This window comes from Gallus gallus, chromosome 2 (assembly GCF_016699485.2).
Source record: "Gallus gallus isolate bGalGal1 chromosome 2, bGalGal1.mat.broiler.GRCg7b, whole genome shotgun sequence".
Lineage (NCBI taxonomy): Eukaryota > Metazoa > Chordata > Aves > Galliformes > Phasianidae > Gallus > Gallus gallus.
In genome coordinates this window covers 105,963,043-105,986,310 of record NC_052533.1, presented here as the reverse complement: position 1 = coordinate 105,986,310, position 23,268 = coordinate 105,963,043, and the positions used below count along the sequence as shown (strand labels likewise).

The following is a 23,268-nucleotide window of genomic DNA, read 5'->3' as shown; positions in this document are numbered from 1 at the left end:
CGCCGGGACGGGCGCTACCCGAGGGGCTCGGCGGAGGCGCGACATGGCGGCGCGGGCCGCCTGCTGAGCACTCGGCCGGCCGCGGCCTCGGCGGGAGAAGCGGAGCTCGGCGGAACGAGGTGACGGGTCCGGTTCGGGCTCCCCGACGGCGGCGGAGATGGCACAGTGCGTGCAGTCGGTGCAGGAGTTCATCCAGGACTCGTTCGTGCCCTTGGTGGCCGCGTTGTGCAGCGAGGAGGCGGAGCGGCTGACCCGCAGGAACAACCTGAGCTTCGCCGAGCTGGTGAAGCCCTTCTGCCGCCTCACGTCGGAAGGTCGGTGCCGGCCGTGGGGGCGGGGAAGGCGGCGCTGCTCCCTTCCTTCCGCGGGGGCGAGGGGCAGGGCGGGGAGGAGCAGCAGCAGCCTTCCCCTGCCTGCCGGTGCCGGGCCCGGGCGTACCGGGCTGGCCGGGTTGCCCTTTGGCTGGGTTGCTTCCGTTTGTTTGGCTTTTATTTATTTATTTATTGCTCTATGTAATCTTGGAAGTTAGGCTGTTCTTGGAGACATCGCGAAAGGCGGCACGGTCGAGGGGATGGGTGTCTTCCAAGCGCGTTCGTCCAAGCTGCTGTCTGCCTTATGTTTGGAGGCAGCTCTCTGGCTGTGTGCCTTCTTGCTACCCAGCTTCGGAAAGCGTGGGTGTTCCTGCAGCTGAAATCACAACCAGCGTTCTGGAAGGCGTTTACACGGATAGGTAGTGATAGGACAAGGGGGAATGGTTTTAAACTAAAGGCAGGGAGATTTAGATGAGGTGCTGGGGGGAAGCTCTTTCCTCAGAGAATGGTGAGGTGCTGGAACGTATTGCCCAGAGTGGCTGTGAGTACCCTGTCTGTAGAGGTGTTTAAGGCCAGGTTGGATGGGGCCCTGGGCAATTGGTGTAGTACTTGCTCTGACAGCTGATAGCTCTGCCTGTGGCAGGGGGGCTGGAACTTGAATGACCCTCAGAGTCTTTTCCAGCCCAAGCCATTCTATGATTCTCTCACCTGTTGTTTTGTCATACGTGCTTCTTTGTTGATGCTCCTGTGAGTGGGAGCTGTGCAGACAGAAGGGGAGAGCTGAACTGCTTATATGGTATAGATTAAAAACGATCACATAGAATCCCAGTAAAATTAGGAATTGACCACTTTGAAGAAAAGAATCAGGTTCTTTAATATGTAAAACAGGCAATAACTTAATCTAATCTATGCTTTTCAGTCCACTGGTTATCAGAAAAGAACTGCAGAACTGCACACCAGTGTAGCAATGCGGTGGCTTTTGTCAGATGAGGTTTTTGGCAGACACTTGGCTCAGAGAGACTTCAGCTTTGTGTCTTGTGTTGAGAAAACAGAGCAGGAAGATGAGGCTTGTGCTGCCTCTCTCAAGCTAGGTGTTTTGTGTTGTTTAAGTGAATGGCAACAGCTTGAAAGCCAGTATATGTGAAAGTTTACCTTTATTTTTTGGCAAGCCTAGAAAACATAATAATCATATTTATTACTTCTCTATAAATGTTTTTTTTTATGCCTTGTTACACTCACGAGCTATGTGGAGTGCAGCACAGATTAAATGAAAACAAAACAACAAAGGCAGAAGTTCAGACCCTTGAAGTTTGGAAGTTCCTAATATTACTTATACATCTGTTTCGGTCCTTTGGTAAAAAGTAATGCATGTAGAAAACAAAACCAGGCATACTGCTGGAAGTGAAGCATTCATTCTGAAGGACACTTAGTTTTCTTGTTGCTCAGTTGTAACTATTTTTTGTTCTGACTGTTGTAGCAGTTAAGGAACTTCCAAACCTTGATGGTCCTCAGTATTCCAGTGTAAGTGCAGATCCCTATGCCATATCAGTGCCTATAAACTGAACCATTGTTCTTCCTATTTTTACTCTCTAAAGGAGTTGGTTGTGGCTAAAGTTTAAGTTCCCTCCATGTGCTGTAAGGCTTTGATCTTGTTAGTTGGGATTCTGATAATGCTTTTCTGTATTCCTCTGAAAACTTGCATAGGAAAGCTCTACTGTTTAAGTCTTACTAACTCATAACTTTTGATATTTCTCTGATAGGTGTTCTGTAGGTTCTATAGTGTAGTTGTATAAATAAACATGCTTGTTTTTTTATCTAAATCACCGTGATCCAGTTTTCATTTCTTAGGCACAGGTGTGAGATTGTCATGAGGAATGTTTGGGAAGGGGCATCCTTACTGTTGTCTCTAAGCTGCCAAACTGACAGTGAGAAGTACCCTTTTCAAGGCCTGACCCAGGCTGGGAGAGCTGATACGCTGCAGCTGGGTGCAGTGAGGTTTGTGGCCACCTTGTGCTGTCACAGTGTTCAGCACACTGCTGGCTGGATTGCAGTCACTCACTCCACTCACTCACTGTGACTTCCTCTGCCAACTTCATGGAAAATGCATTGCTGTGTGCAGTAAGTAACTTCTTGTGGTGAAAGCTGGTGTGTGTTTGAGGGTAGGCAGATTGGTACGAAGTGCTTCTTCTGTCATCTTCAGCTTCTTCTGCTGTCTTCAGACAGAACTAGTTAAGTGCAGTGAAATTGTTGTAGAGTTTGCACAATGGTAAACAATTTCTCTTATCTTCCAAATACAAGGTTGTCAGTGACAGGAGAGCGTGCTTGTTGCAGTCTGCACAATCACTGTTGCATGAATGCTGCTAACTGTATCCCATATATGAGGCTCTGGAAACAGTAGAAGTTTTGGAATTGCGGTGTGATAGTAGGTTTGGCCAGGCATTAATGTTTTTCCATGGTGCTTTTCATTGCCAATTGAGAGAAGCGGCCTATAGCACAGCAGATTGTGTGCATGTGCACTTGCCTCCAATGACTGTTTTATTATCTATGATTGTTTTGCTGTCTTCAGTTTTAAGCACTAATTTCTTAACAGGGAAGGAAGCAGGATGTAGTTTTGTTATCAGTACTTATTTCTTTACCTGACGGTGACTTCACTGAATTTGTAACATAAACTCTCTTGTATTCATGCTCATTGTTATTGCACCTATGTTAGTTCCTGTATTCTTCTGTTAAATTGAAAAGGTCCTTCACTGGTTTGCTGCTGTGTTCTTAGTCCAGTTACAATATAGATTCTCCTCTGTAGTCTAGGATTTCTGTAACTTACCAAAGACTGTATGTTCATCAGTGCTCTCTCTTAGAGAAGGAAATGAAACTCCTGATCTATGTGCGAAATAGTTTCTGTTCATCAAAACTGAGATGGACTTCACACTGCGTAACTGTTGCTCGTTCTTCAAACATTAAGAGATGTGAAAGCCCAGACTGCTGCTTGGCTCTTCAGGTGGTATTGAACCATTTGCTTCTTGCTGTCGCTGAGCCCAAGGAGGTCAGCTCATTTCAAACAGAAGCCCACAAACATACGAGGTAGATGCAGTGGGCCTCTGTGCTAAGTACTGGTCAGTACTAATCTACTGATGAACTTCTGCCCTCAAATGACTTGATAGATTGCAAGGGTATTTTTGGCTACATCAACATAAGCAAGTAGTGATGTTAGGAAATCCTGAGTGCAAGTTGAGAGTGCTTCTAAGTGTGGTAGCGTAGACGTTGATAATTAAACTACATTTTGTTATTTAATGATAAATGATTAAAAAAAAAAAGGTGAGAGAACAACTTCATTTTTCCAATTAAATTTTGACTTTAGACAAAAAACAAAATCTCAAACTTCCTTTCTTGAAAGTAATAAGGTCTATTTCAAAGTGTATTGTAGATTTTATACCTTCACATTTATTCTCAAAGCAGCAGTATTTTTAACTGCCGTGTTTGGTGGTGGTAGTTGCATAGAGTGCATTTTGTGTAGGCAAGTTTTGTTTAACATAGCACCTCATTATTTTCTTTTAAGGTGCTCTAAAAATGCTGTATGAGCTAATCGTATCTTGGTGGAAGAAGTAGTGTATACTTCAAGGAGCAAGTGTTGCTTCAAGATAGCTTTCGTTACTCTTTAACCAAAGCATCTTTTTGCCCTTGAAGTGTAAGGGGGGGGAACTTCTCATAGCTGTCTGATTCTCAGCCTTAAGGAAGGAAGTGTAGTGGGAAGGCAGTTTATTTGGTGAGCTTAGTTTGATGTTAAAATTCTTTTCATGAGGATTTTAGCCATTGCTTGAGTTTTCTCAGCTTCTGATAGAAAAGATATTCTAGTGCACATTATTACTTTGGACAAAAGACTTTTCTGAGATCTTGTTATATATTGTGAACTACTGAAGGAAATAGATTGTAATAGATTTTTATTAGGATTAAGGCAAGAATTCTGAATGTCCAATTATGTTCTTTCTGTTAGTCCTTAGGGTTGTATGTATGCCAAAAGAATCATCTATATCTTGTATGTGCATTTATGTGTTTCCCGTGTTCATGGCTATAGGAGAGACAGCAGGGATGAGTTTTCTTATAGCTGCACTGGTAAAGACAAACTGGTCTCTTAGTTCTGTGTCCCTGCTGGTTCCTCCTGCATTTAGTCTTTTCAGAAGTCATGCAGCTGTAGTGTTAGTAATTTGAGAATTAATAATTCATCTACCTGATATGGTGGGGGGGAAAAAATGTACAATTCCACAAATGGAGCTCTGTATTAACAAGTTGTATGAAGCTTAAATTATTGCTTCTGGTAAAATGTAGTGCTGTCTATAAGATAGAGGAGAGACTGTAGCTTGGTCACTTTTCAGGAAGGAATCAAAGAGCTAGACCTTAAACTGGAAGGTAGGCTGCTACAGATAAGTGTAAAACTTAACTTTCTTGTGATGGATTTTCTTGCTTTTCAGGACTCTGAGAGGTCTTCTGATGCCTACTCCCATACTCTCCCCTCCGAAAAACAAATTAAAAAAGTAAACAAACAAACAAAACCCAGAAAACCGCAAAACTAAAGCAGGGATGTGGGGATTAGAAGAAATTCCTTATTATTAGAGGAAGAAGGTGTGATCTTTGCCTGTGATAGTTTAGCTTTCAATATATGGAAAATAAAGGAAACTGCATATACGCATTTGTGTGCCGTTTCAACATTAATGTTCTGTGCAATGTTGCTGTTTATTAATCATCTTTGTTGAACTTTGATTTGTCCTCTGGGCTTGGTGCTGGAATTCAGATGCTTATTTCCTGTGGATCTGGGACTATTTCTTTCCCAATGTTCTCTGTCTGGTGGATTTCTTAGAGAAGTACCTCTTAAAAAGAGGAAATTATTTTGGGGATAAGTAACGCAAAGCCCAGGCAGCATAAACCATGGTGTGATGTTAATATAAGGCTCATTTTAGTAGTGAATCTGCTTTTCTTTTGGAGTATTGTTTATTTGCAAGCATCTACTTTCTCTAGACAAGCAATCTCTCTGAACTAACTTAAACACTTGTCATCTGTTTGTGGTTTTTGCGCAAACGTTATGTCCATGGACTCTTTACCTGTGTTGTTTTTGTGACTGTATGCAATAATGCACTATTTCACACAGACTTCTGCATAATTTTGAAATCCATATTTAATGCTCATATCGTTTCCTTCTGGTTTTAAGCAAACACTTCAGGGTGAGTCATGCTGTTGTTACTACTGATGAGTTTGTTTTCAAACTACCAGAAGTTCACCACTCAAGAAATTTAACTTTCAGTAACGCTTTTTTGAAGTTATCAATTTTGTGATGTCTCTTGAAGAATAGTAGAATTCTAAACCTGTTATTTAAAACAAACAAATGAAACCCAGTACGGTGATCACACTTAATGAGCATATCCTTTAATTCTGCTCCTCAGAATGTGAGATGTGCATTCCACTTATAATTACTAGAAGCTTTCAGTGCAAGTCAAGTACATTCCACAAGGAAGGGGACGTGCAGGAGTGTTGGCTATGGATTTTGTGGGTACCTTGTTACTTGGGGTGGATATTCTTCTGAACTAAGCTCTGCTTACCTTTTTGTCAGCTTGTCTAAATGAACTTAATGTTGAGCATTAAGTAACTTATTCCTTCTCCCTAATTCCTCCTCCATTTTCTGATGCTCAGTTATTATGGACTGAGATATTAAATTAATAGTGAAGTTTAATGGAGAAATCTTTAAGGAAGTTTGCTGGAGAAATGCTAATTTATGTTAACTATTGTAACATCTGTACTCATTTTTTTTTCTTTCAGTTCACATGAGAGATCCTAATAATCAGCTTCACATAATTAAAAATCTGAAGATTGCTGTCAACAACATTATTACTCACCCACCTCAGCATGGTGCCATTCGAAAACTTCTGAATGATGTTGTGTCTATCAGTCAGCCTGCTGAAGGACTAGTAGCTAATGTAATCACAGCTGGAGATTATGATCTCAACATTAGTGGTAAGTAATGATATCGTATTTTTCTGTAATTCAAATCAGGTTGTACTGTAAGGTTTCTAATTTTGCTGTCAAGTTTGTAGCACACATTAAAGTTGCCTTCAGGATTGATCAGTTCTGATAATTGCAGTTTTCAGTATAAAAATTGACTCAGATATTGTTTTTATACACTTCAAAAGAATAGTTGAATGCAATTAATAATTCCTAAGTTAAATTTGCTTCCCAGTGTTGTAGTTCTTGTGAACTTATGTGAAAGTGCCATGCTATAGAAAATGATCTCAGTTTGGTTTTCTGATTAGCTTATCAGATTAAGGGATCTTTACTTTTTTTCTTTTTTGGCAAGTCTGAGATATTAACCTGTTACCTTTGGTTGGATGAATACCAACAGGGTTATTACTAGTGTGTGGGTTTACTTTGAAGTTAGACCTCCTGGCTTATTTTGTCAGTCCCTTCCTGCTTAATGCTTACAGTTCATAAAGTCATCATAAACAACTGATGGATAAGGAGGTTTTGAGGAAAAATGAGTAAATCTTTGCCTCATGCTTTTTTTTCTGTTGAACTCAGTGCTTTGTATTTAACTGTCAAAATTATTAGAAGAATGGTTTAAAGGTGATTTTTTTTTTCCCTGATCTCCAGAGGTAAGACATAGTGAATAACAGCAATTGAGATCTGATCTTGAGAGCTGAGAAGATTAAACTCCTCCCAATTAAGACCCTAATCCATTAAAGCCTTTGAGTACATACTTAATTCAAAGCATGTATGCATTGCCCTATTTAAACATAAGTCATTAGTTGTACATAGTTTAGCATGCAGTGAGGAAGTTGAGTCTGTTATAGGAAAAGACAGAGTTTTCATACTTTCTTTTTAACAGTAAATTCATGAATATGTTGTATTTTTTAATGTTGATAATGAAAAATGTGTAGTTCTACAACTTCAGTTCGTAACATGAGAAGCTACATCTTCAATTTGATGTATAAGTAGTAAGACTTGGCTCTGAAAACTCTTATTTTTGAGAGCTGTTTTCTAGTTTCCATACCTCCTTATCTGAGAAGATGGGTTATTTGCTTGCTGTTTTAATACAGTTTTTGTCTGTTTGAATTCTGGAGCCTGGAAGACTCCCAGGAAAGCAAAATTGTTTTAGTGCAGAGAATGTGTCTTAATATTTCTGTTAGTCTCAGTTTTGAAGCAGGGGGAGAGAGTGATTGTGACTTCATCATCCCATTCTTTGTAGTGTTGGGAGAAAATACCTCTCCATTTATTTTCCATATCACATCTGAGGCTCCAGCAGTAAATAATTCTCACATATTGTCTCTCAATGGGTAGCTTCTTATTTTCATTCAGACTGACTGTATGCTTGGTTGGCGAAAAGAAGAGAGGGTATCGTCTGTTGAGTATCATACAGAAATACAGAAGCGCTTCTTGAGTTTTTGTTGATGGCTTATGGGGTGGTTTGTCCCAGTTCTGTGACTAGCGGGGCGGAGGGATCCGCAGATCTGTGCCTCTGGAAAGGGGAAATGGGACCCCAGAATAATTAAAAACAGCTGCAATGATCTGAGGTGAAACAAACTAATTTATTAAATATGGTATCAGAATGCAAGATAACGCACTATAATACAATATAATTAGAATTGAAGCTGATTAATCAAATATAATGAGAGAGAAAGCATTCAAGAACTGAAGGCCTCACCATAATGCTGAGGTGTGATGAACAGTTGGGTCGAGCAGCAGGGAGGAAAGCTGAAAAAAAAGGGAAGGTCTTGTGACCTTTCAAGGGGCTATATCTCCTCTCTTACCGCAAAGTGTTCTGGGGTATGTAGTTCTTCTTCCCTTCTGGACAGGTGCCTGGAACTGGAGCATTAACTCCCAGTGCGCTACATGATGTTATTATGGTGTGAAATACCAATAACCAAAAATCATAAAACTGTAAGTGTTGTAGTTCTGTGGTACACTTCCTTAGGGCTTTGGCACAGAACACAAGGCAAATATATTTGATAATGAAATCTGGTTCTTGTTACATTGTAGAAGGATGTGTGGAAATCTAGCTTGTCAGATAGTTGTTTTTCTACTTAGAAAACATCATGTTTCCTGAGAAACATTTTTTTTCCACATTGTTAGGGCATCTTATTAAAAACTGGTGTAGGGTTTCATTCCTGACCAGAAAACACACACGCATTTTTTTTCCCCATGAAATGTGACATACCCTGATCAGAGTTGCTGCTCATCTTCTTTTGGTAAATCAGTTCAATTGTTTACAACTCTTCTTTGTTTCATTTGTTAATAGTTTCATTCATGATTCCATGATCTTGTACTGATGGATCTGGTTCATTGCTGAAAAGGTGCTTGCCTTCAGTCACGCATGCCTCTCCCGTATACTGGTGCATGCGGAGAATGAAGGGAAGTGATCCTACTAAAGGCTGAATCCTTTTTCTTCCAAATAAGCTTTCAGCTGCATCATTTCCATGACTGTTTGTTTAGGGCAGCACGATGCTAACTCATTCAGCATTTAAAGGATATGACAGATAGAAGGGAGAATGTTGAGGCAACCATCCAGCAGCAGACCTTTTAGCTGTATTATCACAGGCTGAGAGATCTCGGAAGTTGGTGTCTTACTCCAACTAGAAGGATAGAATTGTATTTACATGTAACTCTACTTCACAATGTGAAATGTGAAGGAGCTTGAAATGTTCATGACTTAAGTTATCTAGAATTAAATGTCTTCAGTCCCTGATGGTCCTGAATGGTATAGATTTTTCTCCATGCTACCAGTGCATAAAAGCCAATAGCGTGTTTGAACCTGACCTATTTTAGTGTAATAATACCATGTTTTTTCTATCAGATCGCTCAGTTAAAGCTAGTGTCCCTTGGTACAATAATTGGAAAGAGACTTTGATGGAACTGAACACATCCACGGTTTATTCAGGTATCTTTTGTGGTTGGTGCCAATTTGCCAAATTGCCCTTTATTTCTTTCTCTGTGCTCCATCCACCTCTCCTTACCATCTTCTACAACTGTTTAGCACTTATCTTGATGTAGATGTGTGTTCCTCCATTTTTTTTCCCTAAAATAAATAAATTTGAAGTGCTGGTGGTGGTTGGTTGATTTTTTTTTTTTTCTTTTAACTGAATTTCTGCTGCTGTTAACCTAAATCATTTGGCCTTTCCATAGAGTCCTATAAGTGTGTAGTGGTGGGGTGAGGGAAGTGATTTGATGCTATAAAAGCACTGCCTTGTTTGGTCCTATGGAAATGTATACAGTCACTGTTCTGTATTTCAAACATGTTTTCCTGCTTTTCCATAGATATTTTTTCCTCTTACTGGATAGTGGTGCTTTGCAAACTGAAACTGAACTGTTAACTGTACCAGAGCACATGTGTCTCTGTTGGTATTCTTTCTGGTGTATGACTGCCTTAAAAACAAATAGCTTTGTGGCACATCTTTAAGACTTGTTTCTACCAAAATGCATTGGCTGTTGACCTCTGTACTTAAGCAAAGCTTGATGTTGTGATTTGTAAAATGGCCAGATTTTGGTGTTTTTCAGATTTAAACAGTAGTAAAGCTTGTGGCTTCAGTGAGTGATAACTGTCGTTTCAAAAGTGTCTTATTGATGTGCTACTAAATACTTTCTGAATGTGCTAGGATACTGGTATCCATGAAATTCATCTTGTTTTGTGAAGTAATAAAAAAAAAAAATCCTAAAATAACTGAACTAAAAATGCTACTTCTAATGAAGTAGACTTAGACTTAAGCTGGTATTTATGAACAGAAAGTACGAATTTTGTTTCTTAACAATTCTGGACAAATTAGCAAGGTACTTAAATTTCAGTTCCTCTTGTTTAACCTCCTATAAACATATACTGGGAAACTGAAAAGCATACAGATCTGTGTTACTGAATGACAGTGTTGCTGTGCATTGCTGTAATGTTAAATAATACAATGTATGAAGTTTTTCTCCAATACTGTTTTTATTTTGAGGAGGGTGTATGTTTTATGTAAATGGTTACAGCCCTGAATGAATACTGATTATTGTAGATAAGTTGAGGGAATTCAGTTACATTTACTAGGCTGAATTTGAAAGGGTGAGAAATAGGTGTTTGTGAATCTGTTAGCTTTCTTAAACTTCTGTGCTTGAATTCAAGAGAAAGAGAAAACTGAAATTAGAGCTTGAAATGAAAATGCAGTTAACATTTGGATTAACTTAGAATGTGGGTTAGAGAAGCTGTGGGTGCCCCATCCCTGCAAGCACTCAAGGCCAGGTTGAATGGGGCCCTGGGCAGCTGAGGTGGTGGGTGGCAGCCCTGCTGATGGCATGGGTATGAAACTGGGTAGGCTTTTAAGGTCTCTTCCAACGCAAGGCATCCTGTGATACTTACATTCTATAATTTTTACCGTAATCATAGAATCATAGAATTGCTCAGGTTGGAAAAGACCTTAAAGATCATGAACTCCAACCACAACCTAACCATGCTACCCTAACTCTAACAACTCTCTGCTAAATCATGTCCCTGCAGCACCACATCCAAATGGTTTTTAAACATATCCAGGAATGGTGACTCAACCACCTCCCTGGAGAGCCTATTCCAGTGCTTAACAAACTTTTCTGTAAAGAAGTGTTTCCTGATATCCAACCTAAACTTACCTTGGCGCAACTTGAGGTCATTTCCCCTCATCCTGTTGCTTGTCACCAGTGAGAAGAGACCAACCCTGCTCTCACTGCAATCAGCTTTCAGGTATTTGAAGAGAGCAACGAGGTCTCCCCTCAGCCTCCTCTTCCCCAGTCTAAACAGCCCCAGTTCCTTCAGTGTCTCCTTGTAGGGCATATTCTCCAAGCCCTTCACAAGCCTTGTTGCCCTTCTTTGGACCTACTCCAACACCTCAATGTCCTTTCTGTGCTGATGTGCCCAAAACTGAACGCAGTACTCAAGGTGGGGCCTAGTTTAACTTTGTTTGATATGAACCCTGATGGCTACAAGGCCTTATACTTCTGAAAAATATGCATGAGTCATTTTCTCATGGCATGTTTTAGTAATAAACTGTATCTTTCCTTATTCAAATATATATACGTTTTTCCAGGTATCTATTTATGCACATGATAGGCTTAATAAAACCAAAGCTTTTTTTTATACAGTAAATCAAAGAGCAGTTAGTTAGGAAGATATGTGACCTCTAGAAATTTGCCTTCTATTGCTGTACTTGTAATGTGAGATGTACTGAATAGTAGACTCAGTTCAGTTGTGAGGTGTGATTATATCAGACTCTTTTGTGGATGAAGCTGATAGCAGATGTCTGGACAACATACTATGAAGCAAAAAGCATTAACTTAGTGCACTAGAAGATAATTGCAACATACAAATTGAATTCAGTTTGTTGAAGTCTGCCAGAAGATTAAGGGTTTGGGAGGTAACAAGAGGAGGTCAGTTTTAGAGAGTCTTTACGTTGAGTTGAACCAAGTAATATGTATTCTTGGTGCCTTATAAGGAGAACAAATACCTTCAGAAATTAAAACATTTTTCTGTACCAGCTATTGTTTTCCAGTTTGCAGGTGAGTTTACTCTGGATTCTAACCTTTCAGTGTAAAGTCAGGTCATGAAAAATTTATTAGTTTATCTCTAGGGTCTGTTTTTCCTGTGTAGGCAAAGGAGATGCAGAATTAAGATGACAGTAAAACAGTTCTGAAAGGAGCAAGTATTTCATGGCTATGTTGTTGTGGGAAGAATCAGACAGGATTCCTAAGCTTATGTTCTTTGAATATCCCAGACGTGCTTCACTTCCTTTAAGCTGATATTCTTAAATGTTAAAGTCTCTATTGTAAAAGGTTGTTGATACATGACAGGTTAATATAATAAGGCACTAATGGCACAATGTAGATCTGAACTTTTAGCTTTCTGGATCTCTGCTTGGTCAGCTGACAACTAAACTGTTGCTGTTTATTTTAGCCCAGAGGAGGAAGAGGACTGCTGTCAAGCCAAGTCACAACGCTTTCAAAAAGCTTCAGAAAAACTGTCAGGATAGGGCTTTGGTAATTCCTGGTTCCTTTACACAGTTAAAAATTAACTTTGCTTCTCAGTTGTTAACATGCCTACAGTAGGCAAATACAGTGATAGAAGAACTTTGTATTTTTTACTTTCCCAAGCCTCTATTTTTAGAGGAGTGGTAAGGAGTTCTTACAAGAACTGAATAGGTGAGCCAAAATACTGAAGAAGTTAATACTTAAGATGCTGTTCAGTTTCACAGGATTTGATTCAAATAGTTAATTTTTCCTCCTTGTGTATGTTCTGAAATTTCTTTCTTAGATTGCTCTCTTCCTTTATTGGCCATGCAAACTCTGACTGTCAGAGTTTGCAAGTTTTACTTTCAGGTGTAGTATTTACTTCATGTTTCCTTTTCTTATAAATGACTAAACAGAAGTTTGGCTAAATAATTACATTTGGTATTACTTTATTGTGTATTTCAGCTACTACTCCTTGGTTTGAGTCTTACAGAGAATGCTTTCTTCAGTCCATGCCTGCATCAGATCATGAGTTCCTAAACCACTATGTTGCATGTATCCTTTGAGTGTTGCACAGATCTGGCTGCAGTAATGCAGGAGACTTTGAAATTTTACAATTGCTTTTTTGCCACAGTGCTTTGAAATATGCCCTTTTTGATATGTCTGAGCATAGACGATAATTTTGTTAAGAGTTTGGGGTTCTCTTTGTCATAAAAGCCCACACTTCTTTATATGTCAAACTGAACTCTAAGATTATACGTGTATCTTAAGCTTACTTACCCTAGAATATTTTCTGCTATGGCTCTTTAGGTATCTGCTGGCTATATCTCAAGCACAACAAAGACCTGTGTGCTTGGGATGTACCTGCAGCCTTTTATAGCATTGCTAGCAGATGGAGGGGGGGAGATTGGAAAGAGTGTGCCAAAAAAAAAAGTCTTTCATCTGTTTGGGACAAGAAGTTGTTGCCATTTGAGAGAATCTGATACAGAATTAATCTGGCAAAAAATGGCTCTGACCCTTGACTACTACAATGCAGTAATGTTTAAACTACAACTTGCTTTCTGTTCTCTTTGATTTAATGTCTGTAGTTTGAACAGATGTGGCAGAGCAGGTTGTTCCTTATTAGCGATAATGGAGTTGCATTAAGGTAAAAATTGGAACACATCTGCTTGTTACACAGCAGGTGTTGCTATGTTTATGAATCCTGGCTGTTAATGTTGCTCAGGTGATACCTTAAGGAAGTTACATTCACTTCAAGCATTTGAAAATGGAAGTGAACATCTGCTGTATTTGTACAAAAAATAGGTTTCATGTTTGATCTGGATCTGAAATATTAAAGAAAGTATTAGGCTGTTCTGTAACAGTGTAAATGTGAGTTTAGTTTCAGAGCTGGAACAAAGTTCTTGTTTCACTTACAAATGTTAGCTAAATGACTGTCTAAATACTGCTTCTGTTGAGATTTAGACTGAATTCAAGTTACATGTGCTCTTATGGTAGTATGTTTTACTGGCATAAGATAAATAGGATGTGTGCAATGTTTGTTTTATACACTGCCTATTTTATCATCATTGGCTGTTCCTGATGAGCGGGCTGTTCTGGTTAATGTCCTTAACATGAGTTTAGGTATGCTTGTAGTTTCTTCGAGTGAACCAGAGCCTGTGGAGCAGTTTCTGAAGCTGTCGCAAGAACAACATCGAATTCAGCATAGTAGTGAATACTCTTATCCAAAATGGTTTATACCAAACACACTCAAGTACTATGTGTTACTGCACGATGTAAGCTCAGGTGAAGAGCAGAGGTAGGTGGTCTGTCTTCAGATAAACTATTTGAAATACTTGCATTTATAAATTGCTGCTAGGTTTAGACATACAACATTAATCTGTTGCAGTTATCAAGACAGTCTTCTTTAAGTAGTATTTTTAATCTAATTTTTGTGTTATATAAGATAAAAATAATTAGTCTTGGCTTGTTAAAGCTTTCTTTGCTGGCTCACTGAGTTAATTCTCAGAGATTGTTGGTTTTATTCTTGTGTGAGGCACCAGTTTAAAAACATGAATTTTTATTCTAAATCCTGTGGATAAGTAGTCTAGGGTAGTTTGTTGTGGTAAACACTCATAATGGAATTGGTTGAATATCAAGACAGGCTAGATGTTACTGTTTCTTTTTTCAGAGCTGACTCCATTTATGAAGAGATGAAACAGAGGTATGGAACTCAGGGTTGCTATTTGCTGAAAATAAATTCTCGAGTATCTAACAGAGGAACAGATGAACAGATACCAGACCCTTGGAGCCAGTACCTTCAAAAAAACTCCATTCAGAACCAGGTATTGCAGTGTTTCAAAAACAACTTATAAGGTGCATACAAATGCTCACAGGATTGTTTCTTCTGGAGAAGAGGAGGTTCAGGGGAGACCTTATCGTTCTCTACAATGACCTGATAGAAGGTTGTGATGAGGTGGAGGCTGGCCTGTTCTCCCACATAACTAGGGACAGGATGAGAGGGAATCGCCTCAAATTGTGCCAGGGGAGATTCAGGTTGGATGTTAGGAAAAAGATCTCCTCTGAAAGTAGTCAGGTGCTGGAACAGGCTGTCTAGGGAGGTAACAGAGTCACCACCCCTGGAGGTGTTCACGAAACATCTAGATGTTATAATGGGGGATGTATGGAGGTATTGGAGGTGGGTGGACGGTTGGACTGGGTGAGCTTAGAGGTCTTTTCCAACCTTGGTGATTTTATGATTTTAGTTGTGTTAAATTTTTCTTTAGTTTTATATATGTGGTTCTACAAAATAGGCTAATAGGTAGTCAAGCTATGTAAAATGTGTATTGTTTTTTAACTTGACCTTTGTGTGGAAATGTAAGGTGAGTCCTCTTCCAAGGAGCTGTCCTCCGTGCTCCTTAAAGTCACTGCAGGAGACTCGGAAGCACTAGAGTACCTGAATTAAACTGAAATAATAGATGCCTGAGGTTGCCTGCAGTAGATCAAGCAGAAGTGTCCATTCATACCTTCATTTTTATTAATTTCTTTAGTTTCAAAATTCTTGTTTTTCCTACTGTCCTGTAGTTTGCTATGTGGCTCTTTTTGTGGTGATTTCTTGCAGTCAAATCTAGTCTGTCATTTGCAAGAGTGGCAAATGATAGCTTATGCTAGTTCAGAGTATTGGTTTGTTTGTCGTAAGTCTGTATTTTTGACTTCAAGACCAAAAATATTCCTTCTAAATTTTGCTTTTGACTGCCTTGCCTTTCTAACTGTATATGACTAAAAAATGTGTGACTCATAGCTCCTTACCAAATCTAGTTGGCGCTGGTAAGTCAAAGCCATTTGTATTCTGTAAGCTGTTAAGAGGGCCAGTAAGTAATATTCCACCATAAATTAGTTCTGTTTTTTCCATGTCAACTGTACCACATTGTGTTGCTGGTTTGTTTTTTTTTGAGCTTCAGGAGTTGCTTTAGGGAGCACATATTTATTGCTGTAGGCATTACTATGTAAGGGCTCCAATCAGTTACTGAAGCTGCTTGCTTTAGTTGTCAGTGTTGCTATTTTGAGAAGACTAGAAGATACTTGCTTTATCTGGTGTTGATTATAATTTTTATCTGCACAATAGGACAGGACCTTAAGGACTCAACAAACTGCTTCAGTGAATATGTATGAACATTTAGCTGAGTGTGCTTTCTTATCTAGTGAACTTAAAGTTAACAGCTACTGTTTACTGATTTTTTTTTTTAAAGGGTGTTCTTGGATTCTTAGTTCTAACTTCTTTTTCCCTTCTGGTAGGATTGCTACGAAGACTGTCCTTATACTGTCATATCAAACAAGAGTACTGATCACTTGATATCAGATGGCTTAGATAATGAAATTAAAGGTATCTTTTAACTTCCTTCAAAACTTCAGTGTGATAGCTTTTATAGAGCTTCCTTGCATGCAAGAGCAGTCACTTCTGAGTGGTGGTCAAGTTTGGATGTGCACTTAAGTGTAGTGCTACATTACAAGTGTTAAACTGGTTTGAAACTTCATGAATAATTTTTGGAAGTAATTTAATACATTAAGATAAGTGTTTCAAGTCTAGAAGCTTAATCAAGGTATAGAGTAAATGTAAGGTAGTCTATAAACTGAAATTGAAAAAAAAAATAGTAACTACAAACATTGCTTATTTTCTCTTAAGTAATTACAAATAGTAATTTTCTAAATGCACAAAGGTATGTAACCTCATGTCCACAAAGCAAAACAGTCATTTATCTACTAGATTGATGTTAATTTGGAGATGGACCTCATGATATGTTTCATTAAAATGAGATGATACTGATGTATTAGACTTGTCTAGACTTGTATACTGTGATGTAGGTTGAATTTTTTTCTTTTTTTAGGAAAAGGAAGGCATGGAAAACTAAAGTTTTTAATAGGAACACAGAAGTGAGTGGTTCCGGTGTATCCACTGTTGCTGCATTTCTGTCTTTTCATGAAATGTTTGACTTTGAGTTTAATGCTTTCATTGTTTTTCTAGCAGAATTTCGAATAGTGAAAGCATTGAGTTAAGTTAATTTAATAAAAATGACATTTAAAACCATGAATGTGTAAGTAACTTCATATTTACAAGGGTTTTGATGTTTCAATCTTTTCACAGATGGCCTGTCAAACAACTTCAAGACTCATCCCCTTCAACTGGATCATCCCAGCAGCAGTTTGGATAGCACTGATTATGTGAAGGCTACTACATCATTGCAGGAGTCAAAGAAATCAAATTCTGGAACACCTCATGGTGCTTGTTTAACACTCACGGATCATGATCGAATTAGGCAGTTCATACAGGAATTCACATTTAGAGGACTTTTGCCACATATAGAGAAGACTATTCGGCAACTTAATGATCAGGTCAGCATTTAGTCTTGTAATCAAAATCAGTAGTGGTACAAGTCTGGGTATGGTGGCTCATTGTGAAAACCTGCCTGAGCTGTTACAGGATTATTTCTTTGTTTCTACTGGACTACTCTAGCATGAGGACCAAAATGTACTTTTCATTTCAACATTTGAACACATCACCAAAGCTGGGATGCATTTCTCCATCAATAATTGTCTCTAGAAAAGCTGCATGCTTTAATTTCCAAGAGAAATGCATGGACATCCTAAATCATGCAATCCTGTTCGGATATCAGTAGCTGAGAATTAATCTCTCAAACTATGGTTTTTTGAAGTGTGGTACCTAGAAGTCTTTCTTTGGAACTGTGGTATCTTACCTAATTTCATGCTTATATTAAGGCAAGGACATGCATTAAAATTGTTCTCATCACAGTAAGATCCTTTCTTTTGTAGGTATTTCACTTCTATTTGGTCTTAGAGGGCTGGAACAATTGATTGACTTAAATTAGTACAGTTAAATTACTGTACTTAGCAGTTGACTTATACCCAAATATCTGCCTGTTAACTGAACTCTGTTTTAACTGAATTGGTCTGGTTCATCTGTCGTTTTCAGTGTGAGGCTTGTTGTTACTATACAGCTGCCCTGATTTGAGTTCTGGGATTTTGTTTATGCTGGCTGCTGTTTTATACTGTGGAAGTTTTAGGATGAAATAAAACATAGCAAATGGCCTTATGGGTAGGAATGTAGTAATATATTCCTAATAACTGTAGGAAAAACGTGATGATAATGTTTCATTTTTTTATATTACCTTTTAAAAGAGATGTAGCTTTATTAGACAAGGGGAGTGGTAATTCCCTGTGTGCAGTGTGGTGGTAGGTACTTCACATGATGATGGGAAGAATGTTCTCTCTTGATATATATTATTTAGTGTAGATTTCAGATTAAACCCGTACCAAAAATTGATACTGTTAGATTCTAGCAGATACATCAAATCTTTGCTTTTTTCTTCATTGAAATGTTGTAGAATCAAACAATGGTTTGGGTTGGAAAGGACCTTTAAGATATCTAGGTTTGAGATCTTCATGTCTGAGGTTTACAGCACTGATAGTCAGTTTCAGACAGCTGAGATTCATTACGTATGTGAATTGCAGCTTCAATCTGTGTCAGTGATTCATTCACTCCATGTAGCTTGCTGTTTTATTGATTTTTATTTTCTTCTGCTTTTTAAGGAAAGAAAAAAAACACAATTTGGGAAATCTTAATAAGGCTTGGGTTTGTAGTTGGGCTTAACTTTGTTAGTATTTCTTTTGCAGTATAGTACTCTTAATTCCTTGTCTCTTTACAGCTAATATCCAGGAAAGGCTTGAGTCGATCATTGTTTTCTGCTACTAAAAAGTGGTTTAGTGGAAGTAAGGTTCCAGAGAAAAGCATAAATGAACTGAAGAATACTTCTGGTTTGCTGTAAGTTGTTTCAGTCATTACCTTTAAATCTAAAATGGAAATGCCACTCTTTCTTATGAGGGGAAGCCTGTATTAATGGCATTCTGCAAAGCAAACTGAAGCAGTAGTACTTTAAAAGGCTTGGAATGGTGGAGAGTTCATGAGAAGTGCTATGCCTGCATTTGAATAATAAAGGTGTAGCAAGGACTTAAAAGGGATAAGAGAAAATGTTTACTTGAGCCATCTTTCTGCTATATTTACAGTGAACCTTTCTAAGATACAAAGTACATATTTTTCAGAGTAATACTAATAAATGGAAGAATGTGGCCTCCCATAAGAGGTTTGAAAATCATATAAGTATTTTCTGTTTAAGCCAAACACCATGTAATAGGTGGTCTTATGCTTGTTCACGTGGTTATGTAACTTAATCCAGTTGAGTACTGAATGTTATATCTGCAGGTACGTTTTAGAGGTAAATTAATGGGCATATCACACTTTGTGCAGCTGTTTTTACACTAAATGCATGTCTTAAATTTTACCAGAATATTCATTCTGTGTGCTTTCTAATATAATTCTTTATGAATGACTATTTCTAATCATGGAAAGAACTTTTTGCTCTCTGATTTTGACCACCGAAATTTCAATAGCTCTTTGGCACTACCAAGCCAACTCAACGTTCCTGAAACTTGCATATAACTTTAAATTTGTGCTTTGCCTTAAAGCTCACGAGCAAACTGTTGTCAATTTCAAAGACTGTAAAGTTCTATTCTTCCTTCTTTTACACATTTCTTTAGCCTAGCAGTTAATAATACTAAGCAGTTTCAGTGATAACTGTATATGTGTTTTAGTGTTTCATTCAGAGGAATGACTTCTTTAAAAGTTAGTTGGATAGCAAATCTTGTTTCACTGCTTACTTGCTGAATAACCAGGTAACCAATTAACATGGCAGAAAGGAAGTAGCTTTGCTTTTCTTAATAAGTTACTTTTGGGTAATGTTGAAGCAATACTGATCTTATTCCTCGTCTTTGAATAGAAATTAAGATGAGAGTAGAGTATATCTTGCTCTATTTGTTGCAATTATGACTTGAAATTCAGATATTTGTATTCATAGGTATCCCCCGGAAGCACCAGAGCTTCAAATCCGGAAGATGGCAGACTTATGCTTTTTGGTGCAACACTATGAACTCGCATATAGCTGTTACCATACAGCAAAGAAGGACTTCTTAAATGATCAGGCAATGCTTTATGCAGCTGGAGCGCTGGTTGGTACTTCATATAACCTAAGTGTATTTTCATAGTAATCTGTTATTTGTCTGAAAGTAACCTCCAAATCTACAAGGGTTTTGCTGTATCTTCAGCAAGTCCTAGGGTGCTCTCAAAACTGGTAGCTGCTATTTTATGATGGGAAAAATTGGAGGTTTAATTCTTAAAATGTGAAATATGGAAAGGAGAATATCTGTAATGCAGCCTCCAGGGAAAATAGGTCTTAAACTTGTCTCTTGTCTAATAACTCAAGAATAAGTGGGAAATAATTTGATAGTGCTACTTTTAGACTTCAGCAAAATATTGACTTCTTGGCAAATACATCTCTCTAACTATGGTGGTGTACCACTTTTTTAATTACTGAATTTTATTGGTTATATTTTGAGTGCATCTTTACAGTGTAGTTTATCAGCAGTAACATTCTCGTTCATTAATTCTCCTTGTGAATGGAGGTATCAGACTAGAATAATTTCCAGTGAGAAAAGTCAGAAAGCACTAGAGAAAGCAAGAAACTAGTTTTTTCTCAGTTTTGAGAAGCTGTTTTCTCAAACTTCAGTCTGGTTAACTCAAATTTAAAATTTTACTTTGTAGATCTATGAAAGCATTCTTTTCATAGTTCTGTTTTGAATTAAAACAATTACGTAGATGTGTATTTTTGCTGCACAGAGAGTTGCACTGCATTTTGCTAATCTCAGAAGTTATCTTAATTTCTTAATGAATGGTTGATAGAGCTCTTAATTAAATCTTAAAACTTAAAATCTTTAGTTGCTGTAGAAGAACTTCACTATATGTCCTCATAAGAAGGGAGCTATTAGAGCAGAATAAAAACTAAAATTTCAGTGGAAGCAGAAGAATGTAATGTCTTTTAAGAGAACTTAGATGACCCTCATTTTAAAAGAGATGCAGTGTTATCAGAAAAAACATTCCTGCAATTGAAAATTGACTCATGGACTTAAAGTAGTGCTTAATCATTGTTTTTTCATACTGTTGTGTGTTATCAACTGAAAATCTTCTGTAAGTATGTGTAACATATGCTGCTGTCTGATTAATTCCAAGAAGATCCATAAATAAACTATTGCATTAAACCTTTTATCAGGTATAAAAGTGCACTCTACACAGTATATGTCAGCAGTTGATTAGATATTTTGAGCTAATAGCTGTTGAAATGTGTTCCTCAGTATTTTGATATTTGCAGTTTGTTGAAAACAACTGTAGTGACTGTGCTGACTTGTCTTTGTAGGAAATGGCAGCAGTATCAGCGTTTCTTCAGCCAGGAGCTCCTAGGCCTTATCCTGCTCATTATATGGAAACAGCAATTCAGACTTACCGAGATATCTGCAAGTATGTTGTTTACTTTTATACCAACCTAACGAAAGATGAAATTCTTGGTGGCTTAGCTTTCTTTCCCTGCACAGTGGTAGTACCAGATAAATCATATCATAAAATTATAGAATGGCTTGGGTTGGAAGGGAGGTTAGGTTCAAGCAGGGCTGCCAACCTCCATATCTTAGTACTAGACCAGGCTGCCCAGGGCCCCATCCAACCTGGCTTTGAACACCTCCAGGGATGGGGCATCCACAGCCTCTCTGGGCAGCCTGTGCCAGCACCTCACCACGCTCTTGGTAAAGAACTTCCCCCGATATCCGATATCAGCTCTCTCAGCCTGTCTTCATAGAGGAGGTACTCTAGCCCTAAAAAAAAAAAAAAAGATCAGAGGTCAATAACCTCTTAGAGTAAGATGTGTTACCTTGTCTAGGAAGGAGATGTGTGGTGTTCTTAACAGAGTACTTATTAAACTTATTTGTCATGGTTTGGTTTCTTGTTTGTCAGATTATTTATTTGGTTGGGTTATTTTACTTGGTGTTCTGTAAGCATAATACATCCAAAAACGCTTCCTGGATTTGACTTGTAGAAAGAAATAAATGCCTCTCTTACAGTAGGATGACGAACTTTATGGTACAAGTGTCAATAAGTGTTTTGCAGGGGTGAAATTTTTCAGTTTCTTTTTTGAGTAGTACTTACTAACATTATTGGTTTTTACTGTTTCAGGAACATGGTTCTGGCTGAACGGTGCGTACTGCTTAGTGCTGAAATCTTAAAAAGTCAAAGCAAGTATTCGGAAGCAGCTGCTCTTCTGATTCGTTTAACCAGTGAGGTTAGTAGCTTTTTCCACTTTTTTTTTCCCCACTGCTGTCCTCCTCTTACTGAAGTGCTTTTAGGTGACATTTTAATTCTTGTTCTAGGATACTTGCTATCCAAGATAGCAAATGACCAGGTATAAAGCTTGAAATGAAGAAAATTACTTATTCACCTTCCTGGCGAAGGAACTTATACTTTTATTTTTTTCTTTCACACTGTGATTTGCTTGGACTCTTTAAACACCTGCTAAATGTGCATTTGACATCTGCTTATGTTTTGTATGTATTAAGTTCAGTTTAAGAACTCTTCAGTTAAAAATATTAGTGTGGCTTACTAGACCTCTAATGAATACTATCCCACATGTAATCACATGTTCTCAATAGTTTAAGTAAGAAAGCTAAAACTGCAGCTTAGTTGATGGAAATCTTCAGAATTTTATTGTGTAGGTGAAAGTTAGCCTGAACGTTTCTGTAGTACTGATTGGTTTAAGATGAACATGGAAATAGCTCTGAATTGTCCACAAAGGGTCTTGCTATGCTATTACTGGTATTACGTTTGTTTTGCACTTTTTTCAAGCATCTTCTGTGTAGCTTGAAGGAAAGTCTTAACTGGCAGTTAGTTCTGGCTTTGTAGACAGCTGCACCAAATGTGGTAATTCCGAGACTTTCCCTGGAATTTATTAAGCTTGGAATAAATTTGCTTAGTTCTGTAAGTTATTCTCTCTAGTGCCTTTGTAGCTGTATTTTGGCCCTTTCAACGTAAACTCGGTATGAAAAATTCTACGTGAGCATATACATTATTTAAGTAAGGAATTTAAATACTGCAAGTTGTATGCAGCCATTTTACTACTATAAATTTTGTGGTATGCTTGCGTTGCTGTTTGGCAGAGGCAAGGGGAATCATTATAGGATATTGTAAAGCTGTCTCCAAGTGTATTTGTAGTCCACACACATACTTGGACTTTGTTGTTAACAGTAGTAGAGTTCGGTAGTGGTAAGTAGATCCTGTTTGGATTGGTTAGAGTAATACAGCTTTGTCTTGGCATGAGAATGGTAAGAAGTGTGGTACACTATAAGAAGGAATTCTTGTTCTTGTAATTGAAATTCACTAAGCTACATTTCATCCTCTGTTTTTCCTCAATCCTATTAAAGCTTTCTGTTTGTTTCTAGTATCTACAGAGGGAGGGGAAAAGGTAGAATGCATCAGATTTGGGTTAGAAACTGTAGCGTGACTAACTGAAGAGGAAGAAAGTTTTGTCTTGCCACTCATCAAGAAAGCGGG

The 23,268-nt window shown here is 38.1% G+C and overlaps 1 protein-coding gene across 6 annotated transcripts in view; it reads left to right on the top strand.

Moving 5' to 3' along the window:
• Positions 1-9: 9 nt before the first annotated feature.
• TRAPPC8 (trafficking protein particle complex 8) overlaps positions 10-23,268 on the top strand; it is a 50,105-nt gene continuing 26,846 nt past the window's right edge. For 2 of the 6 annotated variants that reach the window (XM_004939820.5, XM_004939819.5), the window contains exons 1-12: positions 10-314; positions 6,114-6,308; positions 9,142-9,225; positions 12,756-12,845; positions 13,914-14,088; positions 14,461-14,614; positions 16,065-16,152; positions 16,912-17,159; positions 18,491-18,606; positions 19,697-19,847; positions 21,089-21,189; positions 21,898-22,003. In XM_004939820.5, the coding sequence (XP_004939877.2) occupies positions 158-314; positions 6,114-6,308; positions 9,142-9,225; positions 12,756-12,845; positions 13,914-14,088; positions 14,461-14,614; positions 16,065-16,152; positions 16,912-17,159; positions 18,491-18,606; positions 19,697-19,847; positions 21,089-21,189; positions 21,898-22,003 (1,665 nt within the window). In that variant the 5' untranslated portion in view covers positions 10-157. Of the gene's footprint in view, positions 315-366; positions 853-6,113; positions 6,309-9,141; positions 9,226-10,168; positions 12,321-12,755; positions 12,846-13,913; positions 14,089-14,460; positions 14,615-16,064; positions 16,153-16,911; positions 17,160-18,490; positions 18,607-19,696; positions 19,848-21,088; positions 21,190-21,897; positions 22,004-23,268 lie in introns of those variants that run through there. The other 4 variants (XM_015282601.4, XM_004939821.5, XM_040695678.2 and 1 more) reach the window with 3 other exon arrangements.